The following is a 24,937-nucleotide window of genomic DNA, read 5'->3' as shown; positions in this document are numbered from 1 at the left end:
ACCTTGATTTTCTTACCTGAGAAAGGAATTGAAAAGACACATCAGTAAAAACTGGACGGGCATACACAAAAACTGGAAGTGGGCTTTTAGCACTGGCTACTTTAGACATCCGAATGGCTTCCTGGACACGATTACGAACAAAGAGGGCAGCTTGTGGAGAAGATTTTAACTTGCTATTCAAATACATGGATGGGAAAAGGGCAGTGCTTTCCTTCCACAGCCAGTCGAGTGCGTCGTTTCTTCTTTTCTCTATATCCAAGCAACTTCCATTGTAACTAGGTTGGTTATAATTATGATTGTAACAGTCAGGAAAAAGATAATAACCCCATAAGTGATGTGGCCGCAGTAATTTCCCCAATTTTAAAGTCTCCTGCATGAAACTCTTTGCTGCCTTTTCAAATTCCACTTTCGCTATCTTGGCAGCCTCTGGGAAAGTAAGTTGTCTATTTTGTTGCAGAACCAACTCAATAGACTGATCCCTGTAAACGTCTTTAGGTTTCCAGTTTCTAGCCCAGGTAGGCCTCCAGTTTTCCCAGTCAATGACAGCCAAGCCCACGTTGTTGATTGGCATGTAATAGGAAATGTCTTTTTTAGCTTTGTCCAAATGCTTTTTTAAGGATCCCATCTGGGGGATCCCTCCATACACACTTCTGCCTGTTCTTTCATGTATGTGAGGATAGTAGCCAAGTCTATCAGCATAAAATAATGTAATACATTTTCCTGTCACACCTTTTTGGGGGTTTCCTACTAAAGAGAAGAAGTTCAGATCTGGAGGCATGTCAAATCTTCTAGCACAACGGTCAGTTGGGGCATTCCAGGCCCAAAGGAAAGACATATTTGCAATAAGAGGGGGTGCCCTGAAATCCAGAGTCAAACAACATGGAACCAGAAGGAAGGTGAACACTGCCTGGGGTGCTCCACTGGACCCAACAAAGCTCCCAAAGGAGATATGTTGAAGCCTTAGCACTCCCATAACAAAGAGGAATGACTATGAAAAGCACTTATTTCTTCTACACACTTTGCTTTATCTAATATTTGATGCAAGATATAAAGACAGAAGAGAGAGAGTGGAATGAAGCCACTTTGATGGATAAAGAGGTATAATGATGATTTACATTTAAATATTCTTCTTCATGTTTTAGGAATGTTTTGCAAGTTGCTTCATCTGTAACTGGGAAAAAAAAGAAATGTAGAATATATTGTTACACTACATTTCTGTAACAGAGAGCATAAGCTTTACCAAGTTCTCAACTTTAAGTGCAGGGAGTCTAATTCAGTGTTTGAAGATGGAGGACTCCTGTGTTTGAATCAATAAAATTATTTTCTCTTATGTATGATACAAATCCTATAATAGCTGACATTTGTCTCGTCTTTCCAAATCACTATTGAACCTGCAGAGAAGTGAATGCAGCTAGTTTTCCTTGTGCCTTCCTACTTGTGCAGAATGCTGTACCAAGCAATGCCTTAGCAAAAGACTGTCAAATAAAAATAAATTCCGAGTTGAACCTCTCAAGTTCGTTATTTCATGAAAGACCACTTTTTAGTGGTTTGCCAAAAGGTGAAAAAAACCTCTCATAGAATTGTGACATTTCAACTTTTTTTTTCTTTTTTAAGGGAGGCAGGTACAGGAGGAAGCAAAAGTCACTTCTGCCAGAGGTAGTAAGTCAAAAGTTTGCTTGAAACTATTGAATCAAACAAAATCTCCTATTGAGGGGTAAGCTGAAGTGCTATTTATAACAATGCTCCATAATATCTCAAAGTAATGTACACTCATGTTTAAAGTTAATAAAATATTTTATGACTTTATATCTTTCACTAAAAGGATTGGTTCTGGCCTAGCTTAATAAAAGCAATATATGCACTTTATTCTTTGATAATCTTTGATAATTGAGATTGTATTGTCATTCTGATGGTCACAATGTGAAGTGTTATGGTGCATTTTGTGGTACAATAAAAATAGTCTGAGCCAAGGATAAGAAATTAAGCTATGTATTTTTTTTTTTTTTTGATGTGGACCATTTTTAAGATCTTCATTGAATTCGTTACAATAATGCTTCTGTTTTATGTTTTGGTTTTTTGGCTAGGAGGCATGTGGGACCCTAGCTCCCCAACCAGGGATCGAACCCGCACCCCCTGCATTGGAAGGCAAAGTCTTAACCACTGGATTGCCAGGGAGGTGCCAAGCTATGTATTATTTAACATTTGGTAGTTGCAAAAATTACCTACAAGAAAACATATTTAAATGTTCTCTGATTCTAGGAGGAAACTAGAACATTTATTTTAATTAGAATAGTAGCATACTGCTATATGAGGGTACAGTGAGAATTGTACCACTTTTCCCATGAACGTGTGGCCTTACCATAGCAAATTATCCATTTATTCCCATTGCTGAAGGAGCAATTACTCTAAAGAGAACACCATAGACAGAATAAAATAAAATCTTAAGAACCATTACAGTCTCATGCTTTGAAGACAATGGATTTTTTCCCCCTAATGTTTAGAACATGTAAAGGAGCTAAAGATTTTCACAGTTTAAGCCCTTATAAACTTCCTTACTTAGGATCTAGAAAATCTTCACCTAAAGTAACATTGGAGGAGAAACTAATTCCTTTCAACTACCAACTAACAGTACAAATGCCTGCATGGCAGGGTGTGGGACAAGTACATGGAATAAAAAGATGATTAGATGTCCCCATATCTCAAGGAAGGAGTAGGTTAAGCTTATTGAAATAATTAACATTCAAACCTAATATCCACATGATCATTTTATATGAGGAAACCTTGGGGCAGAATGAGCCTGTTGGGAAGATCTCTACCCACAGAAATCTTCAAAAAAGAATGGACACTTCTATCCTTGAAAATTGTGAATTTAAAATTGAAAAAGTAATAAAACTGATGACATTTAAAGGAGGATAGGTACTCTAATGGGTTTCAGCGTCCCCCCTCCAAATGCACTTCTACCCCAAACCTCAGAATATGACCTTATTTGGAAATAGAGTCTTTGAAGATATAAATAGTTAAAGATATGAAGATGATATCATCTTGGGTTTAGCTTGGGCCCTAAATCCAGTGACTGGTACCCAAATAAGAAGAGGAGAGGACACAGAGATACAGGGAAGAAGTCCTTGTGACTATGGAGACAGAAACTGAAATAATGCAGCTACAGGCCAAGGAATGTCAAGGATTGCCAGGAGCCAACAGAAGCTAGGAAAAGACAAGGAAATGTACTTTTCTAGAGTCTTGAGAGGGAACACAGCCCTGATGACACCTTGATTGAGAACTTCTAGCCTTCAGAACTGTGAGATAATACATTTCTGTTGTTTTAAGCCAGCAAGTTAATGGCAATTTGTTACAGCAGCCCTAGGAAACTTGTTGTAATCACCAAAGGTAAAAAAAAAAGGATTGTAGTTTCTACAAGTCTCTTTTCTTTTCTCAAACCAGTTTCATCTTTAAGAGAAAGATCGGTATATTTATATGTATCATAATGTAACTCTTTTACCCAAACTGATGTAAAAACAACAAACCAGTGACACAGAGCCAGAACCTGCATCTTTCAGACTCATTCTGTGGAATAAAACCTTCTTGAAGTCTTTGGAGTTTAAGGAGAAAAGAAAAACTCTTACAGCCTTTGGGCCACCTGATGCTTATCAACATAATCTCCTCAAATATCACTGTTTCATACAAAGCAAGACAGTTGCTATCTGTGTGAGCCAAGACAATGAACAGAGTCAAAAGCACATGAGGCCAGGAAGGCTCACTTGAACTTGAAATTGATTGCAGGTTTGAGTCCCAGTGGTAAGAGCTCTAGAGGAATTTAATTTCTCCAGGTAAGTAGACAGACAGTTGGGAGACTGATGTGTTAATATATAAGTGAGAGAAAAGAAAGGAGGCAGAGAGAAACATTTTTAGGTCTAAAGTACAAAGGCAAGATCCAGAAATCACAGATCAGAGGTTTCTGACTATAGTCAAAGAGTTAAATGAATTCCATTTAGACAGCAGACACTTAGGGGTTCTCAATATTCACTTCTGAGACCCAGTTAGAGGAACTAGTATAAGCCCAGGGCTTTGTGAGTAGCAAAGAGCATATTTGGACTGGCTGTGATCTTAATTGTCCTGAGCAATTCTTATTAATAAGAATAAGCTATGATATTTTATGAGTAACTAATTTTTTTAAATTTTAATTTTAAGTTAATAGCATTTTTGGTGGTGTTCTATGAACTCCTCTTCCTTCCCCTTTCCCTTTATTATTATTATCATTATCATTAGTATTCCTTATTATTGTTTCCTTCTCCTACTTTGTCTCACCTTTGTATCTTCCCCTGATAAATTTTGCACAGGCTGGAGACCCTCAAGGCTAAAGAAATTGCTAATTCTTAACCTGTGTATCCCCTACCAAGCACAAATAAATGCTAAACAACCTCCCAAAGCCAAAGTGTTGGCCTTAAAAACATGGCACATTACAGAACTTCTAATTTTTTTCACCGAAAGCCATATCTCATTTTTCCTATCAGGTTATGCAGTACAAAATTTAAAAGACAACTTACTTTTGAAGCACATTTAGAAGTTTTCCTCTAAGAAGTCTGTAGTTCAGAAACTGGTCCAGACAATCTAATAGCTCTTCAGTATTTAACCTGTTGGGTGAGAAAAGGCAGCTCTTTGCCCGGTCCATTAAAGACTTAATCTTTTGAGATATTATTGTGTGATGGAGGAAAAGGGCTTTTTTGTGTGTGTGTGTGCATGCATGTGTGTGTGTGTGTGTGTGTGTGTGTGTGTGTTTGAATATCTGTGTTTGAATCCCAGCAAATTCAAGTGCCTACTAACAGAAAGGGTTAGCAAGGATGGTAAATTAACATAAGAATGCTATAAATTTTTTATTAGCATTTGAAGTGAGTTTAAGAACCCAGTGATAAAACAGACTCTCATTGCAGTTGTTTTGATGCATTTTGTTAAATAATGACAGCTTTCTGTAGTGTAATATAGACAAAGAATGGACTTTTAAGGCACCAGTTTCAAGGAAGTACAGCATACATTGTAAAGGTAATCTCTCCTTACAGAATTAATGAAATGAATTATAATTCATATTTTCAAAATGAAGAAAGCTATGTTTGTTATTTGTTAGCTATAGGAAAAATACTAATTTTCTGAATTCTGCTCCTTTCCTTAAGGTAAGAAGGGAGAGGGGAGAGGAGAAAAAGAAGAGCCAAATAAATAACAAATTTCCTCAAGAGAAGTTCCAAAAATCTAATTTCATTTAATTGCTGTAGTGGAACATAGGTATAATTTATACATGTTCATTTTATGCAATAAAAGTTTGACGTGTAGTGCCATGACATTATCAGGAAGTAATACAGCCAAGAAGCTAGAAAATCACAGTATAATTAAACATGAGTTCTAAATATTGAAACTTTAAGCAAGTTATATGTTGTGAAAGATATAAATATTTCAGCTTTTGAAAATGCATGATATAGGTCAATACCAACAGTGTTTAATTGAAAATAAGAAAGTAATTCGTCTTATTCTTGGACAGAAATTCCTTTGGAAAGAATATGAATGTGCCTATAAGGACTTTTTGTATCCGAAATATCTTTGAAGACCCCAGAGGCCTTATAAAAGAATGTATGTAACATACCTTTAATTGTAGGGTTAGGTTATTGTCAACTTTCTAAGCCACTTAACTGATACTCAATAGATACACACAGGAGTTAATTAGTTATTAAATGAATAAACTTGACATACTTTGAATTTCAGTAAACTCAAAATCATGGCTTATAGTGACAGTTTAAAAATAAGATGTTCAAACAGAACCAAAATGTATCATCCAGAAGCAACAGAACTATCAGAGAAAAACCAGAGCAGGACAGCAGTAAAAACAAATTTTATGAAGAAAAACTACCGCAATAGGGGAAAACAGACATCAGTGTAGAACTGGGCTCAGTTTTGAATACAGCAAGGAAAAGTGGGAATGTATAGCCAAGGAGAAAAGAGGGTTGGGGGTGGTCAGTGGGTAGGAGATTACTAAGGGGAGACATCAGGGGTGAGGGGAGAGTCTGGCTAAAGTCACCTGGCAGGATCCTTGCTGAATGCAGGCCAGGTGATCAGACATCACTTGGCGGATGGTGGCAGATGAGGAACCTGCTTACATATCCAGGGGGATCAGCTAGGGAGGATGGGGAATTCATAAGTAAACTGACTTCGCAGGATTCTTGCTAGAATTGGACTCTACAAGGAAGGTTATAGAAACCCAGGGTTTGAGGCCTAGGCAAAAAGAGAGCTCAATGAACCTGACTAGTAGGGTCCAGTGGAGAATCTTTGTCAGTCCCCCATATGTGCATGAAGAGTGAGTTAACCAGTGAATGAAATAAATGACCTTGATGTACTTGGAATTCAGTAAACTCCAAATCATGGCTTGTGGTGACACTTTAAAATGGAGATGTTCAAACAAAAGAACGAAGTGTGGCATCCAGAAGCCAGAGTTCAAACATTACTCAGAAGACAAGTATGTCTTCTAGAGCCAAGCATGAGGCCCTGACACACCCAGATATGACTGAAATGAAGTAATAATTGAATAAAGTCTTGAAGAGTCTCTAAATTCTAGAGGCTAATGACAAACACAGTAGTTTCCCTAGGGATGCTCCCCAAGGCCGCCTGTCAGACCCCAGGCTGAGCTCCCTGACGCCTGACTTGCAGTCAACCCAACATTCCACCGCCATAAATCTGGGACCAGTCCTGGTTCTTCTGTGGTGACAGTGGCTCAGCTGCCTGGTACAAACAGGCAAAAGGGCTTAGTACTGTTGGAGTTCAGGGCAAGCAGTCTGCTCCAAAATATGCCAAAGTGGCATATTGATTATTTCTAATTAAAGTTATTTGAAAAGCATCCCATACATGGACACTTTGACCCTTCTTTGTCTCCCTGAATACAGGAAATAAATATCCCCTGTGAATTGTACCCTCCCTGCAACAGGAGGCTAATAGAGACATCCTTATCACCACAGATAAGTCATTCATGGCTGAGTAACCCATGTAAACAAACTTTGTTCCTTCTTTAATAACTTACTACCCAAGCCTAAACTTTGCTTAATTTCCTTATTAATTAAGGCCTGAAACCTAAGCCTCTTTGTCCTGTCAAATCCTCACAAATTTATTGTTTCTTTACATAAAAAGACATAAAATCTTCTCACTATCGATCACTCTCTGAACATCATTTTATGACTTCTTGTGCACATGAAATTAAATTAATTTTTCCCCTTTAACCTGTCTTGTGTCAATTTTACTATCAGTCCAGCCACAAGAACTCAAGAACTCATCCTGGACAGTACCAATCAAGTCAAAGTTTAAGAAGAATAACGAACACCTCCATTATTACCGGTGCCTTGCACAATGAAATTCACAAAAGTAAAATAGCAATAACATGGGCTATGAGTTTGCAGTTGGTCTCCTGTTAGCAATAACCATTGTTTCTCCTCCCTTGACCAGTCAGATGACTTTTGGTTTTTATTTCTCTGAATTGTCAAAGTCCTAGTTACTAAATCTTCTACATATGGGATTATAGCAAAGGTCCAAATGGTCTCTGTAGTCTAACATAAACAGAAAACACCTGTTTATTCATAAATTTCCTTTGTCCAAAGACAACAGGGACCCAATGGCTTTAAATGTACCTGAGTACATTTACTAAGGCTGACAATAAATGCCGTTAAAGAAAAAGATGAGTTCAGCTTCAAAAGACAATACAACAGATATTTTCCTCTTATCTATTTAAGGTATCTGGAGCCTATAGAGATACCAGGCTCCTAAATGGAGCACATAGGATGCAGACTGAATTTTTTTCTTAGGATAGAGGACTGGTTCAAAACTCTTGTCAGAGTTTCCCCCTAATAGGCCATGTTCTGCAGTCTACCTTAAGAATGCATATTTTGTGAAAGCAAAACTATGGCTGAAGTCTCGGGCAACCAGATGTCTTCCCAGCAGGAATGTGTGGCAATTCAGTCTAGGTTAGCTTTTCAGCCAGAGTGTAAAGAAAAATAAAACTCAAATTTTTCATTATCCATGAAAGTTCCTGTTGCTTTGAAGAAGAAAGCTTTGTGGGTTACAGGTTCTCAAGGACAGAATGAATTCCATATGGGAATTGTATATGTCTTATTCCAATGGGATCCTGCCTTGCACCTCTCATGTTAATCTCTTTGTCTTAGATTTTTAAAATCTCTATTCTGAGCTTAGAGATGTATCTCTCCGTGACTGTTCCCACTGTGCAGCCTTTCCAAGTAGATCTGACTATTGAAGTGTTAATCTCTGATTGCCACCAAGGCTATTTTAAATGTATCAAGGCTGTCAGGAAAATTGTACTTATTTCTTAGCACCAGTCACAGTTTGTGTTCAAATTTGAAATGTCTGTCTCCCTCACTAGACTGTAAACTCACTGTTGTGTCCCAATTTCCAGTACTGTGCCTGGTATGTAGTAGGAGATCCATAAGTACTTAATTGAGTGGGTGAAAGAGTGAATCTATTTATCTATCAATCTTTTTATCAAATTATTTTTTTCTTTTCCCCAGCTTCACTAAATTACTTTTAATCTCCTACCATTCTCCCAAAGTGCAAGTTATCTATTGGATAAAATTCAATTTATCATATGTTAAACATTAACAAGATAAACAGTTAAGGATGTGACAATTATCATTCTTAAGTAACAATAGCTATGTTTTACCTTACCCTGTTATATGGAAAGTAAAATGTATCTTAGAGGTTACAATTAGCAGGGACTTTGAATTTAATCTTATTCTCTCAAAAATGCCCCCAATTGCCACCATTCTCTCTAGTTAATGATGTGATATAGTCCAAGATTAGAATACAGTACACAGAGCAGCAGTGGAAACATTTATTGGTGTTTTCCTTTACAATGACTTTTTTCCCTCCTTTTGTTACATTTACTTTTTAAAAAAAATTTATTTACCTTATTTATTTTTGGCTGTGTTTGGTCTTTGTTGCTACGTGCAGGCTTTCTCTAGTTGCAGCGAGTGGGAGCTACTCTCCGTTGCAGTGTTTGGGTTTCTCACTGCAGTGGCTTCTCCTGTTGCAGAGCATGGGCTCTAGGCACGCAGGCTTCAGTAGTTGTGGCATGTGGGCTCAGTAGTTGTGGCTCTCATGGCTCTAGAGCGCAGGCTCAGTAGTTGTGGCTCACAGGCTTAGTTGGGCATATGGGATCTTCCCGGACCAGGGCTCGAACCCACGTTCCCTGCATTGGCAGGCGGATTCTTAACCACTGCGCCACCAGGGAAGCCCCAACATTTACTTTTAACTTTTTTCTTTCTGTCTTAACTGGGTCTTCCAACTGCCAATGGGACCTGAAGGCTGGTGACTTTGGGGATTATGGAGTCTAGATCCAGAAAAGGATTGAGGATTTATTTCCATTTTTAGCTTTATTATCCAATGACTGGATGATTCAAATTATTTAATCTTTAGGTATCACTCAACTCTTTAAAAATATATTGGTAATACCTAGATCAGTCTAACTTCCAGGGATGCTGGGATGATGTGTGAAATGATACCTATGAAATATTCTTCCCAAGAAGTTCTGTATATCTGAAGGACAGTGTTATTTCCCCTGGACCACCTGTATTATTCAATCTTGCTTGTTATGATTCATTTGCATTTATCCCACACTATAAAAAGATAGCTGGGCTTCCCTGGTGGCACAGTGGTTAAGAATCCACCTGCCAATGCAGGGGACAAGGGTTCAAGCCCTGGTCCGGGAAGTTCCCACATGCCGCGGAGCAATGAAGCCTGTGTGCCACAACTACTGAGCCTGCGCTCTAGAGCCCACGAGCCATGACTACTGAAGCCCGGGAGCCACAACTACGGAAGCCTGCATGCCTAGGGCCCATGCTCCACAACAAGAGAAGCCACCGCAATGAGAAGCCCACGCACCGCAACGAAGAGTAGCCCCCGCTCGCCACAACTAGAGAAAGCACGCATGTAGCAAGGAAGACCCAACGCAGCCAAAAATAAATAAATAAAATAAACAAATTAATTAAAAAAAAAAAAGATAGCTGTAACAAGATGTAGAGAGAATTGTTTTTGACTTACAGGAGCCCATAAAAGCCAATATATGTACTTAGATTAGGAATATCTCTAGAAAAATTTAGGAATTGTGAATTCCTAGTCCAAGAACACCAAGGAAATGTTTACCATGGCTAGTGACATTCTTAGACAATACAGAGAATTTGGGGGATAACAGCAGTAATCTAAGTCTCCTTTAAAGAATGTGGTCAGTGAAAAAGGAAGAGTAATACCTAGCAAAATTCACTTCAAATTGTAGAGATTCAGTAAAGGTTGCATTTACTATTAAATTGCCCTTTTATCTCCACCTATAGATTGTGAGACTACTGATGTTTTGCCTTAACGAAGATCACGTGCTACCAGTTGAAGGAAATAGGAGACCTCAGTTGACCCTTCCACAAGGGAGCACAGCTAGCCCCTCTACACTGAATCGTCTCTGGACAAAATCTAATCGCAAAGAGTGTTTCAGAGCAAAAACTAAATCACCTAAGTAGTCCTATGCGTTTTAGGCACAAGTGGAGGGTAATTGTGAACATGATTATCCAAGAAAGTGATGTTAAGTAGGCCTATTCCTAGCATTTTTCCCCCAAATTGTGGGTCATGAACTATTAGTGGGCCACAAAGTTGACTTAATTGGTTGGAATGAGCATTTTAAAGAAAATAAATGAAACAGACTATAATAGAGTGGAATAGGATAAGATAGACTAGAATAGGATAGAATAGAAAACACAGAATGTCACCCCATGTAGCAAGGGTATGAATTTACAAACCTTTTCTATCAGTTATATATTTTTATATGTGTGTACTGGGTCACAACGTAAAGTGTATTTTTTACTGGAATGGGTCAAACCACCTTGATACTCAAAAACTTTGAGTCTGACACACCAGGGTTTTGCATCCTCAGAGCAGTTACTTTCTAATTAAGTGGCCTTGGTAAGTTACTAAATCTCTTTAATTTAATCTCTTCAGCAACCACAACAGAATTCTGAGCTGTCTCAGGCCTCCTTAATGTCTGTAAATGACTAAACTACTGGATTAAGCAACTTTAGTTTTCTACATGAAGACCAGCAGGCCTGGAATCTAGCTTCTCAGCTTAGGAGCAATGTGCGCAAACTATTTAACCTCACTGCAGTTTAGCTTTGTTTTTCTTTTTTTCCAATTAAAAAATGTGGATATTAATAGCAACTATCTCGCAGGCCTGTTGTGAAATTTTAATGAAATAAGGTACACAAACCACTTAACACAATGACTGTGAAGGGGTTCAGAACATGCCACCCCCAAATGTGCCATTTTAGCATATTATTTTGATTATTTTGAGCCGAAGGTGATTGCACAACCGCAAATGCAGAAGGGCTCTTTGATCTCCCCCTTTCTGCCTGAAGATTTCCCATGTGAAAGGTGTACTCTCTGTACCAGGAAGAGGGGAACATCTTATCACCAGAGATAGGCAGTTGACGCCAAAATGGATCTGCACAAACAAACCTACTGAAATGACCCTTATCTCCCAGTAGTTTCCCTCAGATATTTCCTAGTCACAATTTACTGTCCCTCAAAGCTTAAACCCCTTTCCCTTTGTCTTGTCACTCCTTCACAATTTATCATTCTTTGTTAAAAAGATATATGAGCTCTTGCTCCTAACTGCTTCTTTGGGTCCCCCTTTTTCCTATGAACTCTTCTGTGCACCCTGGTGGCACAGTGGTTAAGACTCTACGCTCCCAATGCAGGGAGCCTGGGTTCGATCCCTGCTCAGGGAACTAGATCCCACATGCATGCCACAACTAAGAGTTCACATGCCACAACTAAGGAACCCACGTGCCGCAACTAAGGAGCTGGTGAGCTGCAACCAAATAAATGTAAGTTGTTCCTGTTGTTATTATTAATAAAATTATCCCTTGCCTACACCCTCTTCTGTATGAAAGGAAAGAAGAGCATGAATAAAGGATGGAAACCCAAGACCATTTAATGATTCATAGACCTGCTGGCATTAAAGCTTCCCTAGGAAACCAGCCGCCCCCTCCAAAATTTTTAATCTAAATATATGATCCATTAAGGAATTGTTCTGGTGGAAATGAAATACTGAGCACAGTCATACTGCAGTGAAGCCAGATCTGATGGTGGTGCTGTGCCTTAGCGATGGTGTTTATCACCACACCATCTGCCCTGAGCGGGAGCCTATACGAGGTCTCCATGGATTATGACTCTATCAGGAGATCAGACTGATTCAAGTCTTAGTGTGTGTTGCAAGTTGCATTCATTTGGCTACCTCTTTGTGTCCAGAGAAAAAGCCTACCGAGAAAACAACATATTCAAGCTCAGACTTCAAACTGTCTTCCCTCAGCCCGACTGAAATGTTTTTCCTTTTTGTCAAATGTGACTTCTTTTCAGTCTTTTAAATTGGATTAGTGGAATAAGCAAGTAGCATATAAGTAAGTGACGTTTAAAAAGAATGGTAGCGGGCTTCCCTGGTGGCGCAGTGGTTGAGAGTCTGCCTGCCAATGCAGGGGACACGGGTTCGAGCCCTGGTCTGGGAAGATCCCACATGCCGCGGGGCAACTAGGCCCGTGAGCCGCAACTACTGAGTCTGCACGTCTGGAGCCTGTGCTCCGCAACAAGAGAGGCCGCGACAGTGAGAGGCCCGCGCACCGCGATGAAGAGCGGCCCCCGCTTGCCGCAACTAGAGAAAGCCCTCGCACAGAAACGAAGACCCAACACAACCAAAAATAAATATAAATAAATAAAAATTAAAAAAAAAAAGAATGGTAGCAAAACAAATTATTAATATAGATTCCAGATCTTTTTACATTGTTAGGTTGTTATATATTAGTTTGGCCAAACAGGCTTCCATTTCACAAAAGAGGAGGAACAGCAGTTACCAAAAATCAAAGAAGCGATAGTTAACAAGAGTATTTCTCAACATCAAACTTACTTTGGCTGTTAGCAGGTTTATTATACCTACATGATGGGACTAATCATTAATAACCAATATTTTTGCTGTTACCAAATAAACAATACACCTAGCACATCACATATATATCAAAACATGTGACTGATGCTATCAAAAAGAAAAATTAACTACAATGCCAACCTTCTAATGCCACTATAAAGATTCATGAATAGTCCTAGTTATCTCTGCCCCTCTACACTACTCCATAAAAACCTGAGCACATTTACCCTTGTGGATGAGCAGGGCAGGCAGTTGTGTCTGTCTCCTCACCAAGAACAGAGGTGAACAGGAGTGCCCTATGATTCTCACCTGAAACCAGAGAATTAGGAATGCAGAGCTATTGTGACAGGCGACTAAGAATCTGGCCAGTTTGTGACAAGGATGTGAGTGTCCTTGAGATTCACCAACTGGGAGAAGGCACAGGAAAGAAGGAACTCTGAGAGGATGGGGAAATCAGCTATGGAAACATCCAGGAATATTCATTAGGATTGTAGGCTGTTCCGCTTCAGAATTTTTGAAGAGTTTGAACCTAGTATGAGCTTAGGGGATGGACCAAGGATGAGTTTGAGGGATAGGGACAAGATCTTTAAAAGACCTGCCTTTTTTGCTAAAATAAATAAATAAAAGCAAAAAAAGCCAGGACAGATAACATGATAACTTCAAAGAGTTAAAAAGAAATTCAAAGGCACACGTTCACTTGTCAACAAAATTATAAAGCAGTGAGTCTCCCAAGGTTGCATCTAATTAGTACTTTAGCTACTTAATGAATGTTCATAGTTTGGACAAAGAATATTGTTTTTATTCAATTGTGTAGGCTTATTTGCTTTTAATGCTTAACATGTAATAGCTACAGTTAAAAAAATCCAAGATATAAGTAATATTTATGGATGGCCTAAACTGCCTTAACCAAATGTTCAGTATTTATTATATTTCAAATGTTAACATGAGTACAGCAAGAGTTTCATTAAAATGTCATTAAGAGACAGTGTTTACAGGAAAGCAATTTCAACCAAATCTCTAAAATCAGACAATCAACAACTGATTATGAAATCATCTAAGGACTTTCAGTAAACAATTAATTATGGCATTTAAATGTTTCAGTAATACCCTGGGGTAAGAATTATCCTCATTTTCCAAATGAAGAAATAAGCATTAGAAAAAAATTAAATGACTTGCCCACCATTCCCAAACTGGAAAACTCAGTTCTAGCTAATTCAGATGCTCTAGCTCTGCCCAATGCCCTCTGTTGGACGAGTCACTATCAAAGAGATGAAACAAACACAGGACATTTTCTTGAGAGGGAGCCTGAATATTTTAATTATCTAGTACAGTATGTAGATGATGGACATCTTTCTGCTTCTATAATTAACCATCCTACTTGCCTATTAGAGTCAACCTCACTTGAAAGAAAGGAATTAAAACTCAGTCTAAATATTTTCAAAAGTATGAATTTAGTTAGACCTCAATGCAGTTTTTGCCCCTAAACCATCTGCCTGTTTTGGTTTAGATAACTTTTACAGAATGGTTACTTCTTCTATTAATTTTTTTCACTCAAGTATTTGTGTGTCGGTGCATTTACTCCAAATGATTAGAGGTGTTCGTGTGGCAGTTATGCCTTATGTTTTAACTTAGTTTACTCAGTTTTGATCAGGAAAATGGAAATGCTGTATTCAAATTTACTAACTTTCCACATCGTGGCGCCTAAGATGTTGGAATGAGAAGTCCTTTAAACTAAGAGACTAACACTTTACCTAGAGTTAAATTTGAATAATTTGTGGAGGTCTTTCATCTCCTGGTTAATGTTTGTGACCTTGTAACTTTGCCAAGAGTGATTAATTGAAGTTATTTATTGAAGCCTTATTATATAACTTTCTCAGAAAAATGCAATGGAGAATGAGTGATGTCTGGGCTCATCAGTACTGAGCCTACACATCTTTGTGGTATAAAGCGCAATGAGGGAACGGGACAAAGTGCACTAGCTTGAGTCTAGCCTCAGCCCCAAATCTGAGACAAGTTGAATAGTCACTAATATTTTCATTTTTCTTCTTTTTCTTCCCTCCCTTTCCCTTCCTTCCTTCTCTCTCAGACACTCTACACATAGTAACACATTTAATACTAATAACAACCCTATGAAGTTGGTACAAGTATTGTCCCTATTTTACAGATATCACTCAACTTCTTTTTAGCTCAGGCCAAGCAAATTTCAGTTGAATCCCTTGGATTCAGGTTTCAGAACCATATCTAGTCCATTGGCAAATCCTGGAGTGCCTTAATGCAGCAGGTCAGAATAAGAAAATAAACCAGTTGCACTGAGACCTGTTGAGTTCTTCAGCTCAAGAGATCCATTTCATCAGAAGGCTGGCTTGGGTGATGTCTGAGATGTTTCTGGCTATCTTCAAAGAAGTAGAATAAAATTATCATTATTACTATTATTATTATTTTATTTTGGCGGCACCACACGGCTTGCAGGACCTCAGTTCCCTGACCAGGGACTGAACCCAGGCCATGGCAGTGAAAGCAGTGAATCCTAACCACTAGACCACCAGGGAACTCCCCTAGAATAAAAATTTTAAATCTAAGGAAGACAACTCTAGAAAGTGCCCAGAGAAGTGTGGCTGGAACCAAAGTCCCAAACCAAAGGTTTGGCTGAAACTAGACTGTGTCTGGGAGCCCTCTGTCTCCTGTAGTGGGGGTGTCTGCAGTCAAGTGTAGCCCTGGCAGCAGCTGGACCATGACATAGGGTCCTACAAGAAGGGCCAGAGACTGCTCCACACCTCAACCCTGCCCCTTCCATATTCCTACAAGTGGCAAAATTGGAGAGTCTCCATTTTTGTCATATTTCAGCCTAAAATCACTGGCACCTCAAATGCCTCCCTTTACATCCAGAAATAATGCTGTGGATTCTACTCTAGGGCTTGCTGGTCTCTCTAGACTCTTGCTATGACCCACTGCTTCTCACTGCTTGAACTGTTCTGATGCCTTCAGTTTTCCTCTGTGTCCTTGCTTTCACTTCCCTGCTTGGAACTTTGTGATGGACACCGTAGTACTCTGCCTGCTTTGGTTTGGATTCTGGTTTCTCCTCTGTACTATCTTAAGACGTCTCTTGTCTTACTTGGGTTGGATAATCTCTACATCCCAAGTGAGGCTCCCCACACTACCTGCAAAGTCTGTCATCTACTTGTTTGCAATTAATTAAAAGCTACTTCATGATTCTGATCTTACCTGGTCTACAACCTCAGTTAAAATTTACTTCTTTCTTGCTCTGGTTCCTTAGCTAATTTACTTCTATTTAGATTTTCATGAAATAACAGTTTAATAGGCTCCCTCACGGTCTTCATTGATTGCCTAAGTAAGAATTTCAGACATTGCAGAGGGCTATCAAGGAGATGTTCTGGAGTCACTGGGGCACCTCAAACCACACCGTAAGTACCGACTACTTGATTTATTGATTCAACTATATGTAGCATCTATTACATGCCAAGTGCAGGCATGGAGGTTACTACATACACCAGGCTGTGTTCTTATGGAGATTGTATTCTAGTAAGAGAAAACAGACAATAAGAAAATCAATGAACAAGTAACTTCCGATTGATAAATGCTGACTTAGTACATTTAGATTGCTAACAAAATACCACAGGCTGGGTAGCTTATATACAACAGAATTTTATTTCTCACAGTTCTGCAGGCTGGGAGGCCTAAGATCAAGTTGCCAGCATGGTCCGGTGAGGGCCCTTTTCCAGGTCGCAGACTTCTCACTGTGTCTTCACATGGTGGAATGGGGCTTGCAAGCTCTCCGGGCCTCTTTTATAAAAGCACCCATCGCTCATGATCTAAACACCTCCCAGAGGCCCAACATCCTAATATCATCACAACAGGCATTAAGATTTCAACATATGAATTTTGAGGGGCACAAACATTCAGACTGCAGCAAATGCTATTACAGAATTTAAAGAGAAGAATGGGAAAGAGCAGTCAGAGTTGAAAAGGCAATTCTTGTCCATTTTAAAGGTATAATATATAATGGTGACTCCTAAAGAGATCGTATCAGTTAACACGTCCTCCAAAAATTAGTGCTTATTTCCCCATACCCAAACTAACATTGTATTATTATACTTTGTAGAGCCTTTGCCAATCTGAGTAATATAAGTATGGTATCTCATTGTCATTTTAATAATAATTTGTTTTATTTTGAGAAGTTAGGCTATGCATCTTTTCTTTGCGGTAATTTTTGCTCCATGTCCTTTTCCCATGTTAGGTTTGGGTGGTTTTGAATTGGTTTGCTTAAGAGCTCTTTATATATCAGCGGAATTAGTGTCTTGTCATGTGTCCCAAATGTGTTTTTCCAGTTTGTGTTTTGACTTGCCCATGGTATTGTTTCCATGCAAAAGCAAGCTCCTTTTTTCATGTTTGTTTCTAAATATTTGGAGAATAAATGAGACTTAGTTTGAGTTCCCCAGTAGCAGACTCTAAGATGAGGTTTAATGTGCAAGTGATTTATTAAGGAAATTTTTTGAGGAAAAAATTCTTAGAGGATGAAAGCAGCACAAGAAAAAAGGGGATGAAGCCAAGAAAGGGTGCAGTTTCATGTAAAGTCCGGTGGAAGGCAGCATTAGCCTGATCACACAAAGGATCCAATTAAGTGCTGCAGGAGGCAAAACCACACTGAATGGGAGGGACGGAGGAGGGGAAGCCACTGAATCTGGGGGAGGGGATACACAACAGACAATAAAAGGGACCTTGGGGGATCTGTGTGAACGCTGCCAGCGTCTGCTAACATTGTGTGGGGCAAGAGTCAATGAAAGGAAAGAATTGGAGAAGTTCAAGCGCAGCATTTGATTTCAATGTGGAAATTTCAATGTGGAAATTTCTTATTATTTACTTGTGATTCATTATTAAATGAGGTAACAGAAGGAATCCACCCAGTCAGGACAGTTTAGTCTACCCTGACCTAGTCACCAATGATTACTCCTCTCCTTCACCTCTCCCCAGATTTCCACAGTCAGGCCTGATGGTGCCAAAGATATTGGGAAAGGCACTTTTCATTAAGCTGAAGGCCAAGTAGGTAACTTTAGATGTAGATCTTGGGAGTTTATGAAAAGAGGTAATGGACTGAAAAGGGGTTGCTTGGTCTTGGTTAAGGAACACAGAATTTAGTCTTGCACCATTACTCATAAAGGACGTCCTTGCTATATTTCTGGAGTAACTTGAAAATAGCCCCTGATATTGACTTTCGTTAATATCACAAATTATTTTCTTTTTGGAGGACATGCAGGCTCCACTAAGGAAATGTCTTAATCCTCTAGTGGAGAAAAATTTGATCTTGTAAGGTAAGTATTAAGTAGAGAGCATTTGAAAGACTTACAACTCTTTTAATGACAAACAATTGTATAGCACCAAGCATTACCCAGTTTAGGGCTGTCCTCTCCCAAATATCACTCCCAGACATGCCCCTGTGTGTTATGTAGATTAGTGGTTCCCTAGGGAGGCTGGGGATTAGGGAAAAATAGATAGTGACTGCTAATGGATTAGGAGTTTTTTGATGGCATGATGAAAATGTTCTAAAATGTGATGGGGTGATAGATGCATAACTCTGTGAATATACTAAAAACCATTAAATTGTAGACTTTAAATTGATAAATTATATAATATGTTAATTATATCTCCATTAAGATGTTATAATTAAAAAAATTCTTTCTGGAGGAAAGCAACCCAAATTTTGACACTTAGAATTCCCACAGACTAAGATCAATAAAATACACACTCATAATCAAAGGTTGCCAAACACACAAATAAATAAACTACCATGACTGAGGTCAGCAAGAATTAAAAAAAAACAAAACAACAGGAAAACAGGTATAGGATCTCCTAATGTTTAAGTAATTATAAATATCAAATAGAAAATATTAAATATCTCTGTATAAATCTTAAAATTTTAAAAGATGAAATCATAATAATGATTAGGCAAAAGACTCTTATATGATAAGCAGAAAAAATTGCCTGTTTAGACACTAAACCAAAAATATAGAACTTCAAAACCAGGTCTAACATTTTACAGTGGGCCAGAGAGAAAAGACAGTTTACTTACAAAGGAAGGCATTCAGATAAAAAGTAGTATTATCACAAAAAATAACATAAAACTATGAAAAAGGATCTACAAAACGCTAAGGAAAAATAACTGTCAACTTATACTTTTATAACCATCAAAACTTTTTATATTAAGAGTAAAATTAAGACATTATCAGACTAAAAAATAGAGAGTTGTCCCCCAGCAGACTTTCACTAAGGGAAACTTTTTTTTGGCCATGCTGCACGGCTTGCAGGATGTAAGTTCGCCGACCGGGAATTGGACCTGGGCCCATGGCAGTGAAAGCTCTGAGTCCTAACCACTGGACTGCCAGGGGAGTCCCAAGGGAAACATATTTTGAAAGGAGAAGGATGGAGGAAGGAAGAAAGGAGAGACAACCATCCCCATGTCATGTTTCTCACAACTCCTAAGAACAATCTAGTTGTTTCTATTGCTCCTGCTTAGGATATGAAGCAGAAAATTCCAATTAATGTTCTTTAAAAGATCACATAACTTTGTCTTTTCTTGTTATATATTTTAACTTTTTTCACTAGGAATACACATCATAGTTGATTAGGGAGCTTTTTCAAAATATACATGTTAGTTAAGACTTCTGACTCCACAGTAGGTGGTGCACCCAGGAGTATTTGTTTTGGGATGGCTCCCCAAATGATTTTAATATGCATCTCTGGCTAGGAATAACTGAATTACTATTCTTTGTTTTAACTATTCTTTGTTTAAGAAACATTTTTCAAGTGCCTCCTGTGTGCCTGGTCTGAGCTTGACCTAGGAATACAATGGTGAACAAGATAGTCCCTACTGTTTAGGAAGTTGTAGTGAGTAGTGAGTAGAGGGAGAAAAAATGAAATGAAAAAAGTGTCCATTGTGCAGGGCATAGTAATGGCAGAGACTGCTTATTATTACCCACTCTCTGTTCCCTCTTTTAGTAGTAATAGATTTTAATCTAGCCAAATGGCTGCCAGAAAAAGAGCACATTTACCATCCTCCTTGCAGCCAGCTGGGTCAAGTGACCAAATTCTGCCAAAAGATGTAAGCTGATGCATCATGTGATAGATTCTGGGAAATTTTCTAAAAAGAGATTTATTTTATTCATTTGTTTTATTTCCTCTTTGTACTGTTCTCCATTTTACTGCTTGGAATTTAGATGTGATAGCTACAAAGTCATTCACCATCTTGAGATGATCAAGTAGTGAGTCTGACAGTTCTTGCCCCTGTCTTTCTGTAGAGCAGAGTCTTGAACTATCTGCCTCCAGAGGCAAAAATAAACTAATATTTTAAAAAAGAGAATAAGGGCAGATTTCTTAAATCCAGAGGGAAATATGGAGGTGTACCAACACAGTACAATCATTAGTAGATTAGAAGTACAACATTCACTATATATTTTGCCTTGACAAAAGAATTGTAAGTAATTTGGGGGTAGCAATAAATTTGATTGCAGAAAATTACTTCTTTCAGTAACTGAATAAAACAAAATGCAGTAAGTGGCCTAAATAATGACCTAAGACTTCTACTTTCCAGACACAGAGAATAGAGTAGCCTGTTCGAAATTTGCACAATAAAAGTGGTACTTGAAGTGGAAAATTGATGGTTCCTGGGCTCGCAGAGAGGAACAAAATGTCAAGCTCATAAATGAATGTTCAGTAACATTAAACATGTTCCTAGTTCTTAAGATTAGTAATAAAGACAAAGGAAGCAGTAAGTTTATATATTTAGTCCTTTGATAGAAACAAAAAGCATACTACTAACATTCACTTTGACTCAGTATTTTTCCATTATTAAATTTTATTCTATAATTTAAAATCATAACAGAGCTGCTGCTCAAGATTTAGAACAAGCAAATAACTTAAAATTTGATAGCACTATATATCACTTTATACTTGATGTACATGGCTTAGTAATGGTTTCTTCGGGTTCCCTTTCTTTGATGAGATTATCATTTCCTTGAACTTAGTTGGCCAGTCACATATGGATTTTATATTTGTATACTTTAGAGTTCCATACCCAGTAGATGCTTAACAAACTTTAGATTAGTTTAGCTATCTCCAGGAAGTCTTTCTAAAATGTAATTGGAAATACATTTCTAATGTATAAGATTATGAATCTCCCTCAATATGATTAGAGAGAAGTCAAAATAAAGCCTAAACAAGACACTTGTATTTTAGACTTCTTTTGACATCAGCATATAGAGGACATCCTCATTCCTTTTTAAGCTGAATGCTATCCCATTGTACTATTGAAAGTGCTTGATGATAATCGCTAACATTTGGTTGGGGACTTTTATGTGCCAGGTTTTGTGCTAAGTATTTTATCTACTTGATATGATTAAATCTGTATAAAACAAAAAAAGATACCATTAGGATCTCCCTTTTGAAAAAGAGAACACGGAAGATTAGAGACCCTGAATACCTTGCTATTTCCATAAAGGGAGGTTAGGACAATCCCAAGAAGCTGCAGTCATTAAGCAGCTTTAGAGGTGAATTTCCTATCCACCTTGCAGCAGTGAGCCAAGTTAAACAGAGAATCTGTATCTGGAAGATCTGGAGACTGGCTGAACATAATCAGTAGTCATAGCCCAAATTAATAGAAAATGCATTAAATTCATGGTCAAAAGCTGAATGAATATATTTGGATTCCATTGCGACAAGAGTTATGGTGAAGAGAAAACTCGGCAACTCAGCTTCCAGACTGGCCTCTTTTACAAACTGGCTCTTTGACTTTGCCAAGTGATTTATTCTCCTCAGGCCTCAGCTCTTCACAGAGGAGTTAAACTATGTGATTTCAGAGGCTAATGAACTAGGGTAAGAATAAAACAATAACGCTGGGCAATGACTTTGCAATCACTCTCTCATTAATGTGCAGAGTTTAAAAAAAAAAAAAAACCTGTTACAAACTTATAGCTTCTATTGATTCAGGTTTCTGAATCACTCATTCATTCATTCAAAATATTTATTGGGCACCTACTATGTGCCAGGCACTGTACCAAGTAGTGTTCTGGCAGTGAACAAAATGAAGTCCTCATTTTCCTAGTTTACATTCCAGTAAGAGAAGAGAGAAAATAAGCAAATATTTAACCTATACTATGTCAGTTGGTGATAAATGCTACAGACTGGAGAATAAACAAGGAAGTTGATGGGGAAGGAACGTGTCCAGCCCTCGTGCCCTCTATGGTCTTCCTTGAATACACCAGGCCCACTACCAGATGTGCACTTGCTGATTCATTTGCCTGAAATACCCTTCCCCCAAATATCCCCATAGCTAACTCTCTATCATTCAAACAGCAACTGCTCAAAGTGACCCAACACATGGAAAATCCCACCCTCCCCCACTCTGCTCTCTTAATTTTTTCCTATAGATCTAACATCTGATATAAATTGCTTATTTGTATGTTGAATGTCTGTCTCCCCCAGCAAGAATATGAGTTCTAAGAAGGTAAGGCTCTTTGTTTTGCTCTAGGATATATTTAGTGCCTGATAAGAAGTAATGCTTAATAAATTGATTAATGTACAAATTGATTAATAAGTGAATGAATGAATTAGGAAGATGATACAGAAAGTCTTCTCTGATGAGGTGACTAAATAGTAGAAGCTTGATACTTAAAAATCAAAACTTAAGGAAAATTCCTATTAAGTTTTGCTACATCCAGTTGATAGACTATTATGTGGCCTTAAAATTATTTAAATTATATTTATGAAGACTATGAAATAACATGAAAACTACTTATGATGTATGGTTAAGTGAAAAACACAAGATGCAAAAATATGTGTATATTATTATTTACAACCATGTTTTTAAAAAGTCTTTAGAAGAAAGGCTAGAAAGAAATACACCAAGAGTTACCAGTATATATTACAGAGATTATTGGTGATTTCCATTATTTTTTTCTATTTACAAATTTTCTATAGTGTATTTATATCATCTTTGATATAAAAATAAAATAATGAAAAATTTTAAAAAGTTAACCTACATAATGCTACCTGTATTTTATGGTATTATAAAAATTTTTTAGTTTTGTTTGTATTTTACATTTAGAAATTAGACCTTCACAATGTCAGTAACGTCTGACAAGCAGGGATCCAGAGTTGAAATGGGCACACCTGTATTGCAAATGTTTCACAGAAAGACAAAAGAGGCAGAGGGGGAGGTTGAATCAACTCACATGCCTTCTGTAATAGCATCATACCTGTCTTGAGTTTACCTTCTAAGTAGATCATCTCCAGGAGAAGGAAATCCTATCAGTTGAAACAGTGACTCTCAAGAGAACACATGCATAAGTGATTGTACATAGAACATAATATCAGAAAGAGGAAATTGCCCGAGACTGTTTTATCCTAAGTGTCTCCATTACTTTGGTGATCAAGAGAAGATAACTGAAGATTAGCAACATGTATTAATAGCTGAAGTATGCATGCGTTGTGTTATCCCATTTATTCCTCAGAATAATTCACTGAGGTAGGAATTATATTAACAAATTTCACTTGAGAAAATGGGGAATATGAATAACTTGCCCAGAGTCACACAACCAGATGGATAGTGAAACAATGATTCAAATCAGATTCAAACTGACTCTAAAACCACTACTCAAAACTCATATTTGGGGACCAAAATATCGAATATTTCTTGGTAGGACTCCTTCCCAGTAGCACTTCTGGGTCCCTTAAATATCATTTATTTAAAAATGTTTTAGTAATGATTTTTGCTTGCTAAAGACACCAACTGCATTTTTATTAACATGGCTCCAGTTTCTAGATCTAGAGCAATGTCAACCTAGGCAAGCATGAGTACTATCCTGAAGTCTTTTGCTGTATTTAGATCACCAGCCTCTGTGAGGGAGGGACTCATAGAGAGGCGCCATATTGGAATAGATGTCTTTGCAGTGACTACAGCTCCCCTTACCTCAGTTCCTGCGCCCTTCTGTTAAGTCACATCAGCGATTGGTTCTGCACGCATCGAGCCCAGGCAGGGAGAAGAAGCCTGAAGAAGAAGTTTGAACCTAAGGCTGGAACAGGAATTCTGCATTTGGTCCCCTTTGGTGGACCAGGAGACCAGGTCACACCCTGAGGTGACCCCATTTGTTAAATCAGATAACTGCATAGGAATCTGTCCTTAAGTAAGTTGCTAGCTGGAAAACCAGTCTTTGAAATCAATAATTTAATATTTATATGTATACTTTTATGTATCTACCTTCATATGAAGATGAAAATATATTCGTTTTAGGTTAAATACAACTTAAACATTCCAGTAAGGAAGAAGAGTGCATTGATTTCACTCCTGGATCTGGTTTCTTAGCCAAATCGGGGCCAGATGAAGTAATACGTTTCCTGTTTATGTTAAGTGACACACGTGTCTACTTACAACACCTCTCAATGGATTTCATATGAGAAAAAGATTGTTGTTTCATCTCTTCCCTAAGTGACGACTCTAGAGGCCAAACTTAATTCCCTTTAAACTCAATTATCTCACAAATGAATGCTCTGATAACCTGCGGAAACCAGCAGACACAATGTGATTAGTGAGCCAGAAAAAGAGGAAAACCCAGAGCAGCCATCGGCTGTCCTCATTTCTCTGCAATCAGCCCCTTCGTATCCCTGATAACAATGACAGGAGAATCTCTTCACCAGCACTGCCAGGTCTGTATCAGATGCTTTGCCTTTCACAGTAAATTCTCCATCTTCGGAGGCCTCTATGTGGTAACTTGCAGGGTTCAAGTGAAGGTAATCAGGCGTTTTCCACACCTTCCTTACGCATCTCCCATTATTCCTGCAGAGGTGAAAGCTGCACACCTCAGCGGCTCTGGTCACATTGACTATGTAGCTCCCTAAATCAGAACTCACAAACTGCTTCACCTTTGTACAGTTGCC

At 38.2% G+C, this 24,937-nt stretch overlaps 2 protein-coding genes across 3 annotated transcripts in view; both read right to left on the bottom strand.

The window, feature by feature from the left end:
• Positions 1–7,291, bottom strand: part of SPAM1 (sperm adhesion molecule 1) — a 16,111-nt gene extending 8,820 nt beyond the window's left edge. The window contains exon 1 of the mRNA XM_082400186.1: positions 17–7,291. Within this exon, the coding sequence (XP_082256312.1) occupies positions 17–973 (957 nt within the window). The 5' untranslated portion in view covers positions 974–7,291. The remainder of the gene's footprint in view (positions 1–16) is intronic.
• The window catches only part of HYAL4 (hyaluronidase 4), a 42,216-nt gene continuing 24,568 nt past the window's right edge, over positions 7,290–24,937 (bottom strand). For both annotated transcript variants that reach the window (XM_082400091.1, XM_082400092.1), the window contains exon 4: positions 7,290–24,937. In XM_082400091.1, coding sequence (XP_082256217.1) covers positions 24,536–24,937 — 402 coding nt within the window. In that variant the 3' untranslated portion in view covers positions 7,290–24,535.

Source organism: Balaenoptera borealis (assembly GCF_965194805.1).
Source record: "Balaenoptera borealis genome assembly, chromosome: 7".
Taxonomy (NCBI): Eukaryota; Metazoa; Chordata; class Mammalia; order Artiodactyla; family Balaenopteridae; genus Balaenoptera; species Balaenoptera borealis.
This window is presented reverse-complemented; position numbering and strand designations above follow the sequence as displayed.